This window comes from Centrocercus urophasianus, unplaced genomic scaffold (genome assembly GCF_019232065.1).
Source record: "Centrocercus urophasianus isolate 14NV4802_14NV808 unplaced genomic scaffold, USGS_Curo_1.0 seq_22, whole genome shotgun sequence".
Lineage (NCBI taxonomy): Eukaryota > Metazoa > Chordata > Aves > Galliformes > Phasianidae > Centrocercus > Centrocercus urophasianus.
The window spans coordinates 6,225,150-6,239,073 of NW_024884778.1; the positions used below are offsets into that span (position 1 = coordinate 6,225,150).

The 13,924-nt window shown below is 41.2% G+C and overlaps 1 protein-coding gene across 3 annotated transcripts in view; it reads right to left on the reverse strand.

Annotated features, from left to right (window-relative positions):
• Positions 1-13,924, reverse strand: part of ATXN7 (ataxin 7) — an 80,818-nt gene that overhangs the window by 4,695 nt on the left and 62,199 nt on the right. For all 3 annotated transcript variants that reach the window (XM_042823217.1, XM_042823215.1, XM_042823218.1), the window contains 7 exons: positions 6,332-6,593; positions 5,526-5,788; positions 4,731-4,813; positions 3,512-3,777; positions 2,907-3,105; positions 2,268-2,389; positions 654-1,608 (listed from right to left, as the gene is read on the reverse strand). In XM_042823217.1, coding sequence (XP_042679151.1) covers positions 654-1,608; positions 2,268-2,389; positions 2,907-3,105; positions 3,512-3,777; positions 4,731-4,813; positions 5,526-5,788; positions 6,332-6,593 — 2,150 coding nt within the window. The remainder of the gene's footprint in view (positions 1-653; positions 1,609-2,267; positions 2,390-2,906; positions 3,106-3,511; positions 3,778-4,730; positions 4,814-5,525; positions 5,789-6,331; positions 6,594-13,924) is intronic.

Below are 13,924 nucleotides of genomic sequence, written 5' to 3' on the forward strand. Positions count from 1 at the left end.
CCCAATTCTAGTCCAGCGCAACCTGTTCAAAAGACTAAAACTCCAAACTAACTTTTTCTTTTTTAAGATTACATACCCATGAGACCAGCTTCTTTTATAGTAAATGTTTGTTTTATAGACTACAGAGGTTTTTATCTATCTTGTTTATAAAATTTAATCTCGTTAATACTAAGAAGTCAGTGACACCTTGGGATAATAAGCTTATTTTATCACAGTTCTGTTATCAGCACCATTATGTTCCACTTCGTAGAGTGTTTATTACTGACACGAGAACAAGAAGTTAGGCTGAGACATTCAGTTCAGTCCCACGGCTGGCTGCAAGATTTTATAATTACTATCATTTGTTTTTAAATGCAAGAATTGAATTTCATCTGAGAGCGATTGACAGGAAGAGCATCTGTGGGAGCCTGGGATGTTGTGTTCAAGGTGGCTTCAAAAATACACAAACAAACTCACACTTTATACTACAGTGTTCGTAAAAATCCTGCACAAATGTCCTACAAAAAAAGACTCAAAGAGAACGAGCAAGTAAGAGAACTGTCTTTTCCTTGAAGCGTCTGAAATTGGCTATCAGTAATTAAGAGAGCACATCTAAATATCAGCACACGGAGAGACGCGTTCGCACTGGCTTATTTCAAGACAAAAGTTCCTACCTGATGAAGAAGAGAATTGTTCATCAGTCCTTGTGTCCCTGGGATTGCACCAGTGTGTTTTGCGTGAACGTTATTCACCGATGGCAATTTGGCAACTTTGTTTGACTTGCTGCTGCTGCTGCTGTTTATGCTGCTAGAACCAGGTGGGCACTTTCTTTTCTTCCCTATTAGTTTGTCTAGGGAAGGATGCGAATGTGAAAAACCGCTGTGCGAGTTCACAGTCAGCTCACTGGACTGATGAACAAATGGCCCTAAGGAGAGAGTGGAATCGCTGCTGTTCATCATCACACTCATTCTTTTTATTGATTCTGCAGGGCTTCCAGTAGGAGGACCCCTCCCTGATTGGTCATGTTTGAGGCTAACGGAGTTAGCTTTGCTAGTCATACAATTGAGGCCAACGCTGTGGGACGAAGATGTCACCGATGGGTGATAGGAGGTCCCAGAGTTTCCAGAGTTAACCACGCAGTTTTTTCTGAAGGACTCTGTGGAATGAGAAGGTGCTAGCAGTGCGGAACTGTTTTTACGCTTCTTTCCTGAGCCGCCGCCGCTGCTGACGCTGCCGGTGCTGTTACAGGTGCCACTGCCAGCAGAAGATTCCTTAGGTTTAAAAGATTTGCTGGATTTCAACTTCTGAGGTTTGCTGGGCATAGGTGAAGGTACAGAGGAAAGCACTGTAGGTGTTGAAGGAGACGAAGACACTTGTCTTGATTGCATACTGCAGACAGGATCTACTGCACCCAAGGTAGCGGGATTTGCATTTAGTGTAGTTCCATGTGATGGTACCGATTTATTGTTCAGAGACGTACAGGAAGGAGACACCAGAGCTGGAGAGGACATAACAGTGGTGGGGAGGAGGAAACCCGTCGTGCTGACCCCATACTGCGAAGCAGGTATCGCATTTGTCCGGTGCGGTGCACGAACTGCTGCTGTGCTACTAGATGCTGGCGGAATTTTCCTGTGGGTAAACAGGAAAAGAAAGAAACAGGTAGCTCCCACTCTTTGGGATGATATTTAGTATCATCAATCAAGAGATGCAGTCACTCCAGCACTAAAATATCTTGCTGGCGCTTAATAGTTGCAAGAGAACAATGATGAAAGGTTAAGAGAACTGGGCGTGTTTAGCGTAGAGAAGGCTCCAGGGAGACCTCAATGCAGCCTTCCAATACTTGAAGGGAGCTTATAAACAGGAGGAACGGCTGTTTACGAGCGTGGATGGGGATAGGACAAGGGGGAATGGTTTTAAACTGAGACAGGGGAGGTTTAGGTTAGATTTAGGAGGAAGTTCTTCACTCAGAGGGTGGTGAAATACTGGAACAGGTTGCCCAAGGAGGTTGTGGATGCCCCACCCCTGAGGCATTCAAGGCCAGGCTGGATGTGGCTCTGGGTAGCCTGGTGTGGTGGTTGGTGACCCTGCACATAGCAGGGGGGGTAAAACTAGATGATCATTGTGGTCCTTTACAAGCCAGGCCATTCTGTGATTCTACGAAAACAGAAAGCATCCATCTTTGACTTCACTAATCTAAAGGAGGGGTTATTTTTCTCTAACTAGAGTTACAGGTTTTGTGTATTTCTACAAATACCAACAAGAATAAGAACTCTTCCACTTGTACTCACTTCCACATCTGCGAATTAAGATGCTTCTCCACCATGAAGTTAAGTGCACATCGAATATGGTTCCACCGCTTATCAAACACGTAATAACCTCTTCCAATCTGCCGACTACCAAATGTGCAAAACTGGAAAGACAGATTTTTTTACTGGCGTTTTCTACTTTTAGTAACAAAACATTTGTTTATACATACATGCAAAATTATTATCATTTCTAGACGTCTAAAGCAAGGATAGAACAGATGTTACACTGCAGAGATGAAAATGTAACAACTATCTTAAATTCTGTACATGCAACCATCTCTTCCGAGTAGCTGTCAGCTTACCTGCTTTTAGCCTAGCCAGGCAATGAAGTTTGTGACTTAATGTAAACTAAGTGGTTTTAACAGGCAGGAATCAGGAGAGGTGCATCTACTGCTAAGGTTATACCTTAAGGTTCAACTTGCTTCTTCAGTGAAGCAGTCAACATTTTGCCAAAAACAGTAACAATAAATCAGCCTCCACTATCAATTAGTAAGAAAATAAGTACTTTAAAACCTGAAAAAATATATACATAATAGAAATCCACCCTTAAAACCCCCAAGTTGCTTGTTTACAAATTCAGAGCCAGTGAGAGACCAAGGTTAACTTTGACTTAAAACATACAGCGGCTGGTTGAGGATGATGACCTGAATAATGACAATCCAGTTTTTCAACAGGCTCTTCTTTTTCATCACATTCTCCCTCATCACTGGATAACCGAGATGCTGGCTCAGCTGCAGGCAAGGGAGGGTGAGGGGACTCGTGGACTGAAGGAGAATCGCTGGGGGCATTTCCACTGTGCTGGGCTGGACAGCCTGGAGGCCTGGGCAAGGGAAGCAGCAAAGGTTGAGGCAAGGCTTGGCAATAAGCACTTATGGACATTTTAGTACTGACAGAAGGAAATTCACACTAACAGTCATTTGATATGATCCAGAGTCTCATAACATACCTACTTAGGGGAAGGACAGGAGATGTTGTGCCCCTGCAAAAGCAGCAATTGTTGGAAAAATGTTTAAATTGATGCAAGTCAGCTTCTACTATGTAGAACTCCCAACCCTTCTTGCTATGAGTTACAACTCAGCGTGCAATCGTTAACTGCAGACAGACCGCCACCAGGGCTAGAGCAAAAATGCTACCCTGTCCCAAAGATCTCCCTCTCTCTTTCAAAATCCACATGACAAAGCAATCGGTATTAATTTCATACTACTGAATATACTGATTTTTCTTACCTTGGAAGACTGGGGGGGTGAGGTTTGGGTTTATTAGGTAATAAAGGCTTTGATTCTGTAAGAGTAACTCCATGAGAATTTTGGTGCAGCTCCTGGGAAGTTTTAGTAGGTGAGGGATGTGGTTCCCTGAGAGGGGGCATCTGCTGATGATGATCCGAATGTCGAAGAAGTTCCTTTTCCCTGGTTTTGCTTTTGTGCTCAGCTAACAACACATCAAATCGTTTTCTTCGACCCTGTACAGCCCTCCGCTGCGTTAAGGAATGTGTCTGCAAATCCATGAATAAATCATTAATCCCAAGCCATTAGATCTGTGGAAATTAAACACTCAAGACACATGTCCAGAGCTCTAGAATACAGACCATCACCACGCTTGTGGCTTAGTTAAAAAAAAAAGGAGAAGAATGACTTATGGAACAGACTTGGACAGTTTGGGTGGTGTGATCATATGCCTGCTTGATACGAAATAATGAAGAATAGCAACTGAGTTAAAACTTATTTCAAATTGCTTTTCAAAAGAAGAAATTACCAAAGTTCAGTTCCTGCAGTGTGTTAGTGACAGCTTCATTTACCTTTGTGCTGAACAGGGCTTTTTCACCTGAGACTTTCCCTACTAACAGTTTAGCTGCTTTTCATAAGAGTGCCTAATCATTACACAATTGCAGGGGATTGGGATTTTCAGTTCTTTGGGACTGACTGATACCCACTTCTCTCTCAAAAACTTTTGAGCCAAAGAACATATTTTATCTGATGGAAAGTTATTAAAGGTTGCTTTATTTCGGTTTGACCCCGAGCTGTACCTCACAGCATCCTCACAGACTCATTTCTGAGTAAGTTGCAGGGGTCCATCCAGTGGCACTGGCGTTTGCACAAACACCTGCTAAGTATTTGCTGCAGGTTTTGCTTGGAGAAAGAGAAGGATACAGCTTGGCTGTGCTGCATACACGTGGAGTTAGAAGCATTCCAGTGCCAGCATCCGTGTTTAAAAGGTTTACCCAATAATGAAGAACTGAAGGTTACTTTAAGAAATATGTTTTTGGATAAATAATTAACTGGATTTTGAAAACAGCTCTTTCTTGGTTGCTGGCAATGTGCTTTGAGAGGAAGCATTTACAGAGGCAATTACTGACTGCCAAAGCTTGCACTTTCCTGTGTTCTGTTATATTCCCCCAGAAATCAAACGTAAACCTTACAAAATCTTACTCTGATTAAGACATCCTACCTTGCAGGTCAAAGACCTAGTACAGGGTTTCTTGGTTTCCACATCAATGACACCACAGTATATATCAGGATCAAATTCTCTCTCTGTCAAAGATGCACAAACATCCCATCATTGAAAAGTTACAATAAAGACATTTTGAAATACTAACATTTTCTTCACAGAATTTAACTATTCTGCCAATGTTTTCAGGTAGGACACATGCAAAGGTACACAAAGATATGAACAATAAAACTGTACAAATGCGTTTATTTACTCTCAGCAGATTTACCACGTGCTGACACAGTTCTCAAATCTGCAAACAGAATTGAGAAATTCACCGCTGACAGAGACCACAAAGCAGGACTATCTCAGCTGCATTAGGATTTACTTGTTTTTTACGTACACAAATGATCTTGCAAAACAAAAAACATTTAAATGTCACGATAAATATGAACACAGGGTGATTTTTTGCTTTTCTATAATTCTACCAACAACCAAAATTACTGCACTGTAATACCATGTTTTCATATGGGAAAGAAGGAAAATTAAACCTCTTTAAAGACAGTGGAAGAGAGAAACGTTAAAACACAAACTGGTAACTGTAACATCAGGTGGTTTCTGAAAGCAACAGCCACGTTTCAAGTTGTTTGCATCCCTTATGAACCTGTCTAATCATAAATTCAAGTTCTAATACGTAAGTGTACTTCATTACAAGTTAGGTGTTCTAAGAATTAATATGCTTCTAAAGGTTATTTCCATATGTGTATTTCTACACGTACACAAATAATATAGCAAGTAATATTTAAAAGCAATTACCTGACAATCTTTTATGTAAAAATTTCCTATTATTTGTATTTTCTTCAGGTTTCTTTTCCAAAAATGGAGGCACAGAGAGAAGACCTTTACCATTCAGTATCTGTCCAGGGGAAGGCAAGGGTGGCTTTGGTATTGAGGGACAATTAAGGCCAGTCTTTATTGAGGAACTCACAGTAGTAGAACAAGTTGGACCAACAGCAGCTTTCAGTTGGGCACCATCTATCTTTGGATGAATCTTTTCCACTTTGACAGATGGAGTCATACTATTGTTTATGAAAAATAAACAGAAAAAATTGCAGTTGATAGTATAATGTGTCATAGATTACAAAAAGTACTTAAAATATTGTATTACTCAATACTCAGATCTATTAGTAATACAAATTTAGACTCTCATCCTTAATTTTCAGTTTTAGTATTTTAATTCTTTTTCTTACGTATTTTCACATCTTTGGTGATGTCCACCCATTCCTTCTGTGCTTTCTGCTACCTTTTCTTAAGTATTTCAGAGTCATCAGTGACTTCAGAAACTTCTCTATGATGGAGGTATACAGACTAGATCAAAGAATGAAGACCCCCTAGTAGCACAGCCTTTATTTACAGTGACTCAAGATGCACCTTTGCAAGTGTTGCGTTCAACAATTGCATTAGTTTACCTATCAGCTTAGACTAGGCTGCTCAAAGAGATCTGGTGGAGTTTAAAGTGATCTGTCAAAGTGAAAACCCTCTGAAACAACAAGAAACTCTACTGATACAGCAGTTTTTATGCAAGTATTAACGCTCAATTCTTTCTCAACAGACATACTCACATTTTATCATGGGGAACTTTGCTATGCTGTACCGGATGCATTAACCTGTTGTTTCCGCTGATCTGCAGCTTGTCTTTGGGTGATTTCAACAACTTGGAACTTGATGATGATGATGATGATGCACTAGTACCTCCACTGGATGAACGATTGCTCCCACTTCCGCCGCTACCTTTGTTTTTTGAAGGGAAAGATGAAATGAGGGAAAATACTGAAGAGGAGGGAGGAGTCAAAGGCGGCTTGCTGGAGGAGCTGTGTCTTCTTTCTGAAGAGGAGAAAAAAGAAACAGAAGGGGGGGGAAGGAGGGGGGTTTAAATTCGCAAGGCCCATACAGAAACAATTCTTAAATACTTCATACTGTCAATTACTACATTAACATTTTTCCTTTGCTGGCTTGGGAGATCCTCTGCCACACACGGAGCAGTGAGGAGTCCCTGTAATCCATGAGGCTCCATTCACTGCTGGTCCCCAGTCAGTTAAAGGAGTCTCTTTTAACTTTGTGAGCTCCATTGCTCAGTCGCTACAGCTCAGCTTTTACGATACACTCCCCATTCTCCATCTTACAGAGCAGAACTCAGAAACACAAAGCAGAGAGACCTCAATCCCCAGGCCAAACAAGGTTCAATACCACATTTCCTCAAGCAGTAACTATTCTCTGTTAGTACGTCTCCTAATGATCAAACTGATATTGGAGCAAAAACAAAATTTCACTTTCTGATGATCTTCTCGTGTGTTCTACCAGACCTTCAGTGTGAATGCCCCTGAGAACAAGGGCTTAGCAATGAGTTACATGCCTTCTGGTTTTCTTATTGATTCTATCAATCCTTTCAATATATGGCCAACGTAAAGAAGAATTCTATTTAGCAGGAAAAGGAGCAATGTATATTCTTCTTTGAGAAAGGATATCCAAGCGTTTGAACAGTCAGGTTTTATCAATAGACATGTTGGAAAAGAAATGATTTAATTAACATTAAACTGTCAGCATTAAATATTAACCATTAATACATTTCTAGAACCACTGCAGTTAAAATAGCGCATAATTCAAAAGTACTTTTTTGGGATAATGGATTCTCAGACACAGAATACTCAACAGCTGCACGGAGTTCCCAGCTCTGCCTACATGGACAGCTAACAGAGCATTTGCTCAGCTGATCTTTGGACACCTGTGATTCCTAAACGATCCCTGCACGTAATCAACACCTGCTTAGAGATGTCCCTCTGGCAATCAAGTATATGCAAACCATGGATCTAAGAGAGAACAGAGTATTAACAGGTCCATCTGTGGGTAACACTTCCTTCCCAGCTGGCATTGTTAATGGTGCCCACGTCCACCACTGGATCCTTTACACATTTTGACTTGAATTTACTTAAGCTGCCAAGGAAGCAGGCTACTCATGACGTTACAACAAAGTGAAAGCCAAGTGCAGCACAACCTGTGCACAAGTCTGTGACACTATGGAAAATACAAAGTAATATATCCATGTTCTGCTTATGGGATCTGTTTTTCCCTCCCCTTCTAAGTACAGCAATCACACGATAAGGGGACGATGGCTGGTAAGAACTTCACTCACAGCTGGAAGCTGGAACCTGTGATGTTCATTCAGGATGATCTGCTTAGTTTTCTAGAACCGTGTGCCATTGAAGAGTTCTCATGTATGCTAGCATACTTATATTCTAGTCAATGGCTGTGCTTCTAATATGACATACTGCTTATTGCCAAAAGTCTTTTTATAGCAATGGCAAGAATCCCTGAGCAGCTTTGATAAGTTACTATTTGAGGGCCATTAGTTCAGCAATGCTACACCCTATGAGATTACTCCATGAGATAATGAGAAAAATTGCTCAATACTCTGCCAGCTTCTGTGTATTTAGAAAATCCGAAGTCTGAGTACTTAACAGAGTTACAAACAATCTCTAATAATTTAGTAGCCTGCTAACGTAATATTTGGAGTTTGTTTTGGGTTTTTTCCCCCCTTTTGTGAAGGAGAATTTTGCTTCCTTGGAAACAGCTTGGCAGGTGAGAAGAGAATGAACCTAGGATAAGACTGAGCAGCTCCTTGCCTCCCAGCATTAGGAACAAACTGGGCAAAATATTAATCTGTGTTATTGATTCCTGGCAGCTTCAGTTGGTACCATTCAATTAGCTCCAGACAGAGATGTTACTGACTGCTATCTGCATGAATGTTTAGTAGCACCAATCTCAATACACGTGAGTTAATGAAAGAGGCAAATCTGTCACTGCTGATAATCAGAAACATTGACCTAGGAAAGCGAAGGCTAATGGCTCATCAAAACACAGGACTATTGTCTGTCAGAGACAATTTCCATTCTACAAACAGTTGTATGATTTGGAGCGCAAAGAAAAGCCAAATGAGCATTTTCTGGAATTTTGAGACTTCTGAAAATTACATTCCCAGTACTGAACATCTCATTCACAACATACACAGCAGCATTACAAAGATGTTTTCTCTGCCAGAACTGCTGAAGTGTCTTAATTTAGCTAAACACAGGTGGTCACAGCACAAGTAAGCACAGATATCCTTGGGATGTTAGCAGACTTCTCAGTGACAGGGCAGACAGTCTGATTCAATCCATTACCTACTGCTCATTATTAGGGAAACTGTTCTCACTGCAGTGTGAGGCACAGGAGGAGGCAGAGTGCTCCCTGCTACACGAGTCTTCTGGTTGTGTCCCCAGTTATCTGTTACAGAAAAATCTGCCACAGCAGAACCAATACATTTGAGGGAAACCCGTACCAAAACAAAGCCTTAGATCTTCATGTGGGTGCTTAAATAAGTGGTCTGAGCTTCAAGATCAGGTTATCACTGCCTTTACACATCACAATACATCATAGTGTAGGGCATGGAAAAGCCTCTGGATCTACGATTTTTCCATCCCAAGAATGATATAAAATAGCATGCAAGAGAGGTGATCTGCCAGTCCTGTTAGTGTTTCTGACGAAAACCTCCAGTGCATGTTATGATGCACTAAAGGGAAGAGATAAAATTAAAACTGTGAAGACTTCACTCATTTCCAGTGTATTTGCTGATGGACTGACATATTCTCTTCACAGACAAATTACTACACAGACTGTCACTGAATAACCAAGACCACTGTGCACATTATGCCAGCATATCAGTGATAAATTCTGCTAATCACGTGCCAATCTAATGTAGCTCCCATATGCCATTAATTCTAACTTGACTTGAAAATACTTCAAAATAAGATCATCTCCAGGTGCTCAGTTTTCGGATTTTAAAAGCTGACATACGTGCACCTTCCCTTCGTACAACTCTTGAAAGAAAAGTAGCACTTTTTAATGTTATGATTGCTCCTGCAAAACTTCACAGTGATATTTCAAGCACTGCACCTGTCCAAGGCGGCTCCCATCTCTAAAATCTCACGGGAAGGTTTTTGTTTGTTTTTAAAGCAGAAGGAGCTTTTGCTTTGGATGAACAGTTGGGAAGTTCCCCTTGATCCCATTCAGACTTGCAGGAGACACACAGAAGATTTGCAAACATTAAAGCAAGTTGAATGACAGCATTTTGTCCCCAATGTAATCAGTGATGAGTTGCAAATCCAACTCACAGCACTGTGTGGAATGTGACTTAATGTTTAGTATTAAGCGCAGCTTAAATTTATCAGGTTTAGTTAACTAACCTGGAAAAGAAAGGAAAGGAGGAAGAAAGACAACAGTTGCCCATCACATTTGGTTACTGCTTCTAGGCTGTAAACACTCAGATTTATTTTGGTCTATAACCTTATTTCCACAGTAACATAAGAGAAAATATACTTTTCATAGAGAAAATCATTTTCCTAAGATACTAATTTGCTGTACACTTAACAAAAATAAGTATATTATCAGAGTAAAAGTTCTCCAATTTTTCTGCCCAGATCTACGCTTAGTCCCCAAACTTCAGGAAGTGTTCTGTGGTGTTCATTCTCCAAGTGCATCAATTAATAGCTTTGGGCAGCAAACACGATGTACAGATCGAGTTTCATAAACCCACTTTTTTAATACTGACTGCTTACGTAAGTACTGGGCAAGGAGTCAAACTGACCTGTGTCAGTGCTGGCAGAGCCATCGCTAAAACTCAACAACACCCATTCAAACCCACAGGGCCAGTTTAATCCAATGAAAAATGTCGTGACTCCAGACACAATTCAGTTTTAGCGTAGGTTAACTTAGGTGTAAGGGTATTATTCAGAGTACAGAACTAAATAAGTTTACTGAAACAAAGCATAAGCTTACATTTCTGTAACTATTATCTACATGTCTAATCTAAACTAAAAGCACGATAAGTGCTACTTGAAACAAGCTTATCTTTTTTTCATCATGCTGATCTACTGTATGACTTATCATTTCGGAGATGAATTAGCACAGTCATATTAAAACAAGCATCATTCACCTGAGGATAAATTTTCTCCAGTGCACATTTCTACTGTCGTTTTGGAGAACTAATTTTCTAATTGCTCCAAAAAATGGGATGCAGTGCATGCCATGAGGACACAGACTGGGACTGGAGGAAGCCCAGCATGAGTCTGATGAAGTGGCTGAGGTCTGTGGCTGCTGCACAGCCACTTGGAGAAGCTTGGAGAAGAGAAGGCTCCAGAGAGACCTCATTGCAGCCTTTCAGTACTTGAAAGGAGGGGGAACGGCTGTTTATGAGAGTGGATTGTGACAGGACAAGGGGGAATGGTTTTAAAGTGAGACAGGGGAGGTTTAAGTTAGATATTAGGAGGAAGTTTTTCACTCAGAGGATGGTGATGCACTGGGACAGGTTGCCCAAGGAGGTTGTAGATGCCCCATTCCTGGAGGCATTCAAGGCCAGACTGGATGTGGCTCTGGGCAGCCTGGTGTGGTGGTTGGTGACCCTGCACATAGCAGGGGGTTGAAACTAGATGATCATTGTGGTCCTTTTCAACCCAGGCCATTCGATAACTCTATGAATTTAACAGAATACAATCACAAGTGATGTACACAAAGGCAGAGGAGTCAATCTTACTCCACTTCTTCAACAAATGAAGTCCACAACTTCAGAAGAGCATTTTGAGCAGTAAATCCTGATTTGACCAGGAGTACCCAAAGTCCTGTGTTCTGAAAAAGGTTGTTTTTAAGACACAACCCTCTCCTGCCAGCTTGAATCCTCAGCCACACTGACCTCACCGCGACAAAAAAAATTACAAACAAACCCAAAAAACAGATCCACAAAGATGCTGCAAGAGGAACCCAGGAGCTCAAATCAAGGCCCATCAATCAAAATGCTCCTCCTTTGATGCCATCCTGGCAGCGTGCAGCTGGTTGGGAGCAATCGCCTGCACAGGGCCTTCATCTGTTGCTCGCTCACTTACTGCTGCTTCATTATCCTGCACTAATCACGGGACCCAGATACCCAAGATTCTGCCTTAATCTTCCGCTGACATCCCTTTAATCATCTGATCAGTTCTGTTTGCACTGCAGTCAAGATGAGGTCGCTGTGTCCAGCCGGGTGGTGTTATACCGACACGGAGCCAAGCAGGCAGCATCTACACTAAGTTTTATTTTACACTCCAGCAAGAAAGTTACAGAAGAGAATTCTCACAGAGCCCAAGCATCAGCAGGACAGACCGCCAAGGGCTGACTGGCAGCAGCACAATCTGTCATGTCTCTAGAGGGACTTCCTGTTTCATAAAAAACGTTCTGCTTGCAACCAGCAGCTGATATTATTGTTTAATGCTCGATGTTAGTAAAACCAAAAAGAAAGCTTGCCTGATTGTCATGTATGCTGATGTCACTCCATTCATGGAAAAGTAACAACTGAGCGGGAGAGGCAAAAGTATTAAGCAGGCCTAGCAATGATGTTGCAGCATAGGAAATACAAGGCAGGGCAGTGCACACACGGAGTAACACAACGTGCACATGCTCCCATGCTCATCACAACTGTCTTCTTTGTAAATAAGCAGCAATAGGTATAAACTTCTTATCTAAGAAATAGGTTTATGTAACATCTTTTACATAGACTATGCCAAAATTAGCTATACTGATATAAGCTCATATCTCAACAGTTCCTTGCTCAAAAAATATTCAGGACATCAGACATGCAGACTGCGTCTCCCGTGCCTGTGTGCAACCACATGCCATAACAAGACAATCAGGTCACAATGATGAAACCCCACTTTAAAAATGTATCTGACTGGTGCTATCAAAAACCCAATGAAGTGCAATATCTAACCAATTTTGAAGAGCATATTTTAAAACCCAGCGGTCACTTCTGCAACTTGATGCATTGAAAGGTTTGCTTTGCCTAGCAGAGATTTAAACTGCTGGTTTGCATGTTTTCACATGACACCTTCACCACGTACACTGCAGCACTCAGTTTTACGTTTTCATTAAGATTGCAGCACCAAAGAAGATAAACTCATTCTCCCAAAGCAAAAAAAAAAACAGAATTTCAGGTCAGGTCATGCATTACAGTGCAAAATCCAACCACAGAAATTAACCATCTTTACAATTCCACTTAAAATGTTTGCTCACACTGAAACGCTCCTTGGCAGCTCCAACTCGAATATTTGAGGAAACTTTTACACTCTCTGACAAAGAGGACTCAGAAAAATCACTTTCCTCTTTGAAACCTGAAGCCAACAGACAAATAAAACAAATACACCAAGAACTGACTGTGGATGCCCCAGGGCCATTTCTAAGTTGGTAGGGCACAAAATCATCACTAAGTTTTACCTCTCATATGTTTTCTGTATCTTGTTTACAAGAAGCATTGCTGTGTATTTCCTGCTCTGGAGGTCCAGCAGTCCTAACCAGAGCCAAGGCCTCATTGCTCCAGATGGGAATTCCTAAAGCATTCCCTCTGTCAATCATCTTGGAAATGCACATCTTGGAATCTCCCTAAAGAGCACACAAAATCTGCCTATGCTTTAATTAGCATCCACCGATTCATTATGGAAATTCAAAATTACAAAGACCAAAGGGGTTTTTAAAGATGTGCTTCAGTTACAAATGCACCATTCAGAATCCAAAACTCTCATATATATTAATACAGGACTTCAATGTATCATTCCAGTTCTGAAACCCCTCCATTTAATTCACACTGATTTAAGACACATAAATAATGCACATCTGCAGGTTGATGATGGCCCAGCACACTTAACAGCACCTCCTCATGAAATCCAAACCTCAGTTCAGCCAAAAGCCACTGAACTGTTTGGAATGATGTATTTAAGCTTCTAGCCCAGCTCTCACTTTGGCCTGTTTTTAAGAACAAGTTTACCAGAGCATTTTGCACTAGAAATCAGAGCAAAGTCCAGAACCTGAGAACCACCATGGAGAAGGGCTCTGGCTTTTTCCTTCCCCACTCTCACCGTGAGCACTGGGGTGCTACTCCATCTCTCCCAAGTTTCCCAACATTTAACACTGAACATCTGGAAATTATTTTCTCAAGTCCTGAGAAGTGTGGTGGTTAGTTAGTTGACCACATCCTTCTGAACAATAAGAATAATACTAATAGCTACCATTAGGGTCCTCTTTCATTACAGTAGTTACTGAGCAGCACTGGCTGCTTACAACACTATAAAACCAATTGCTCTCTGATTTCTAAATACATA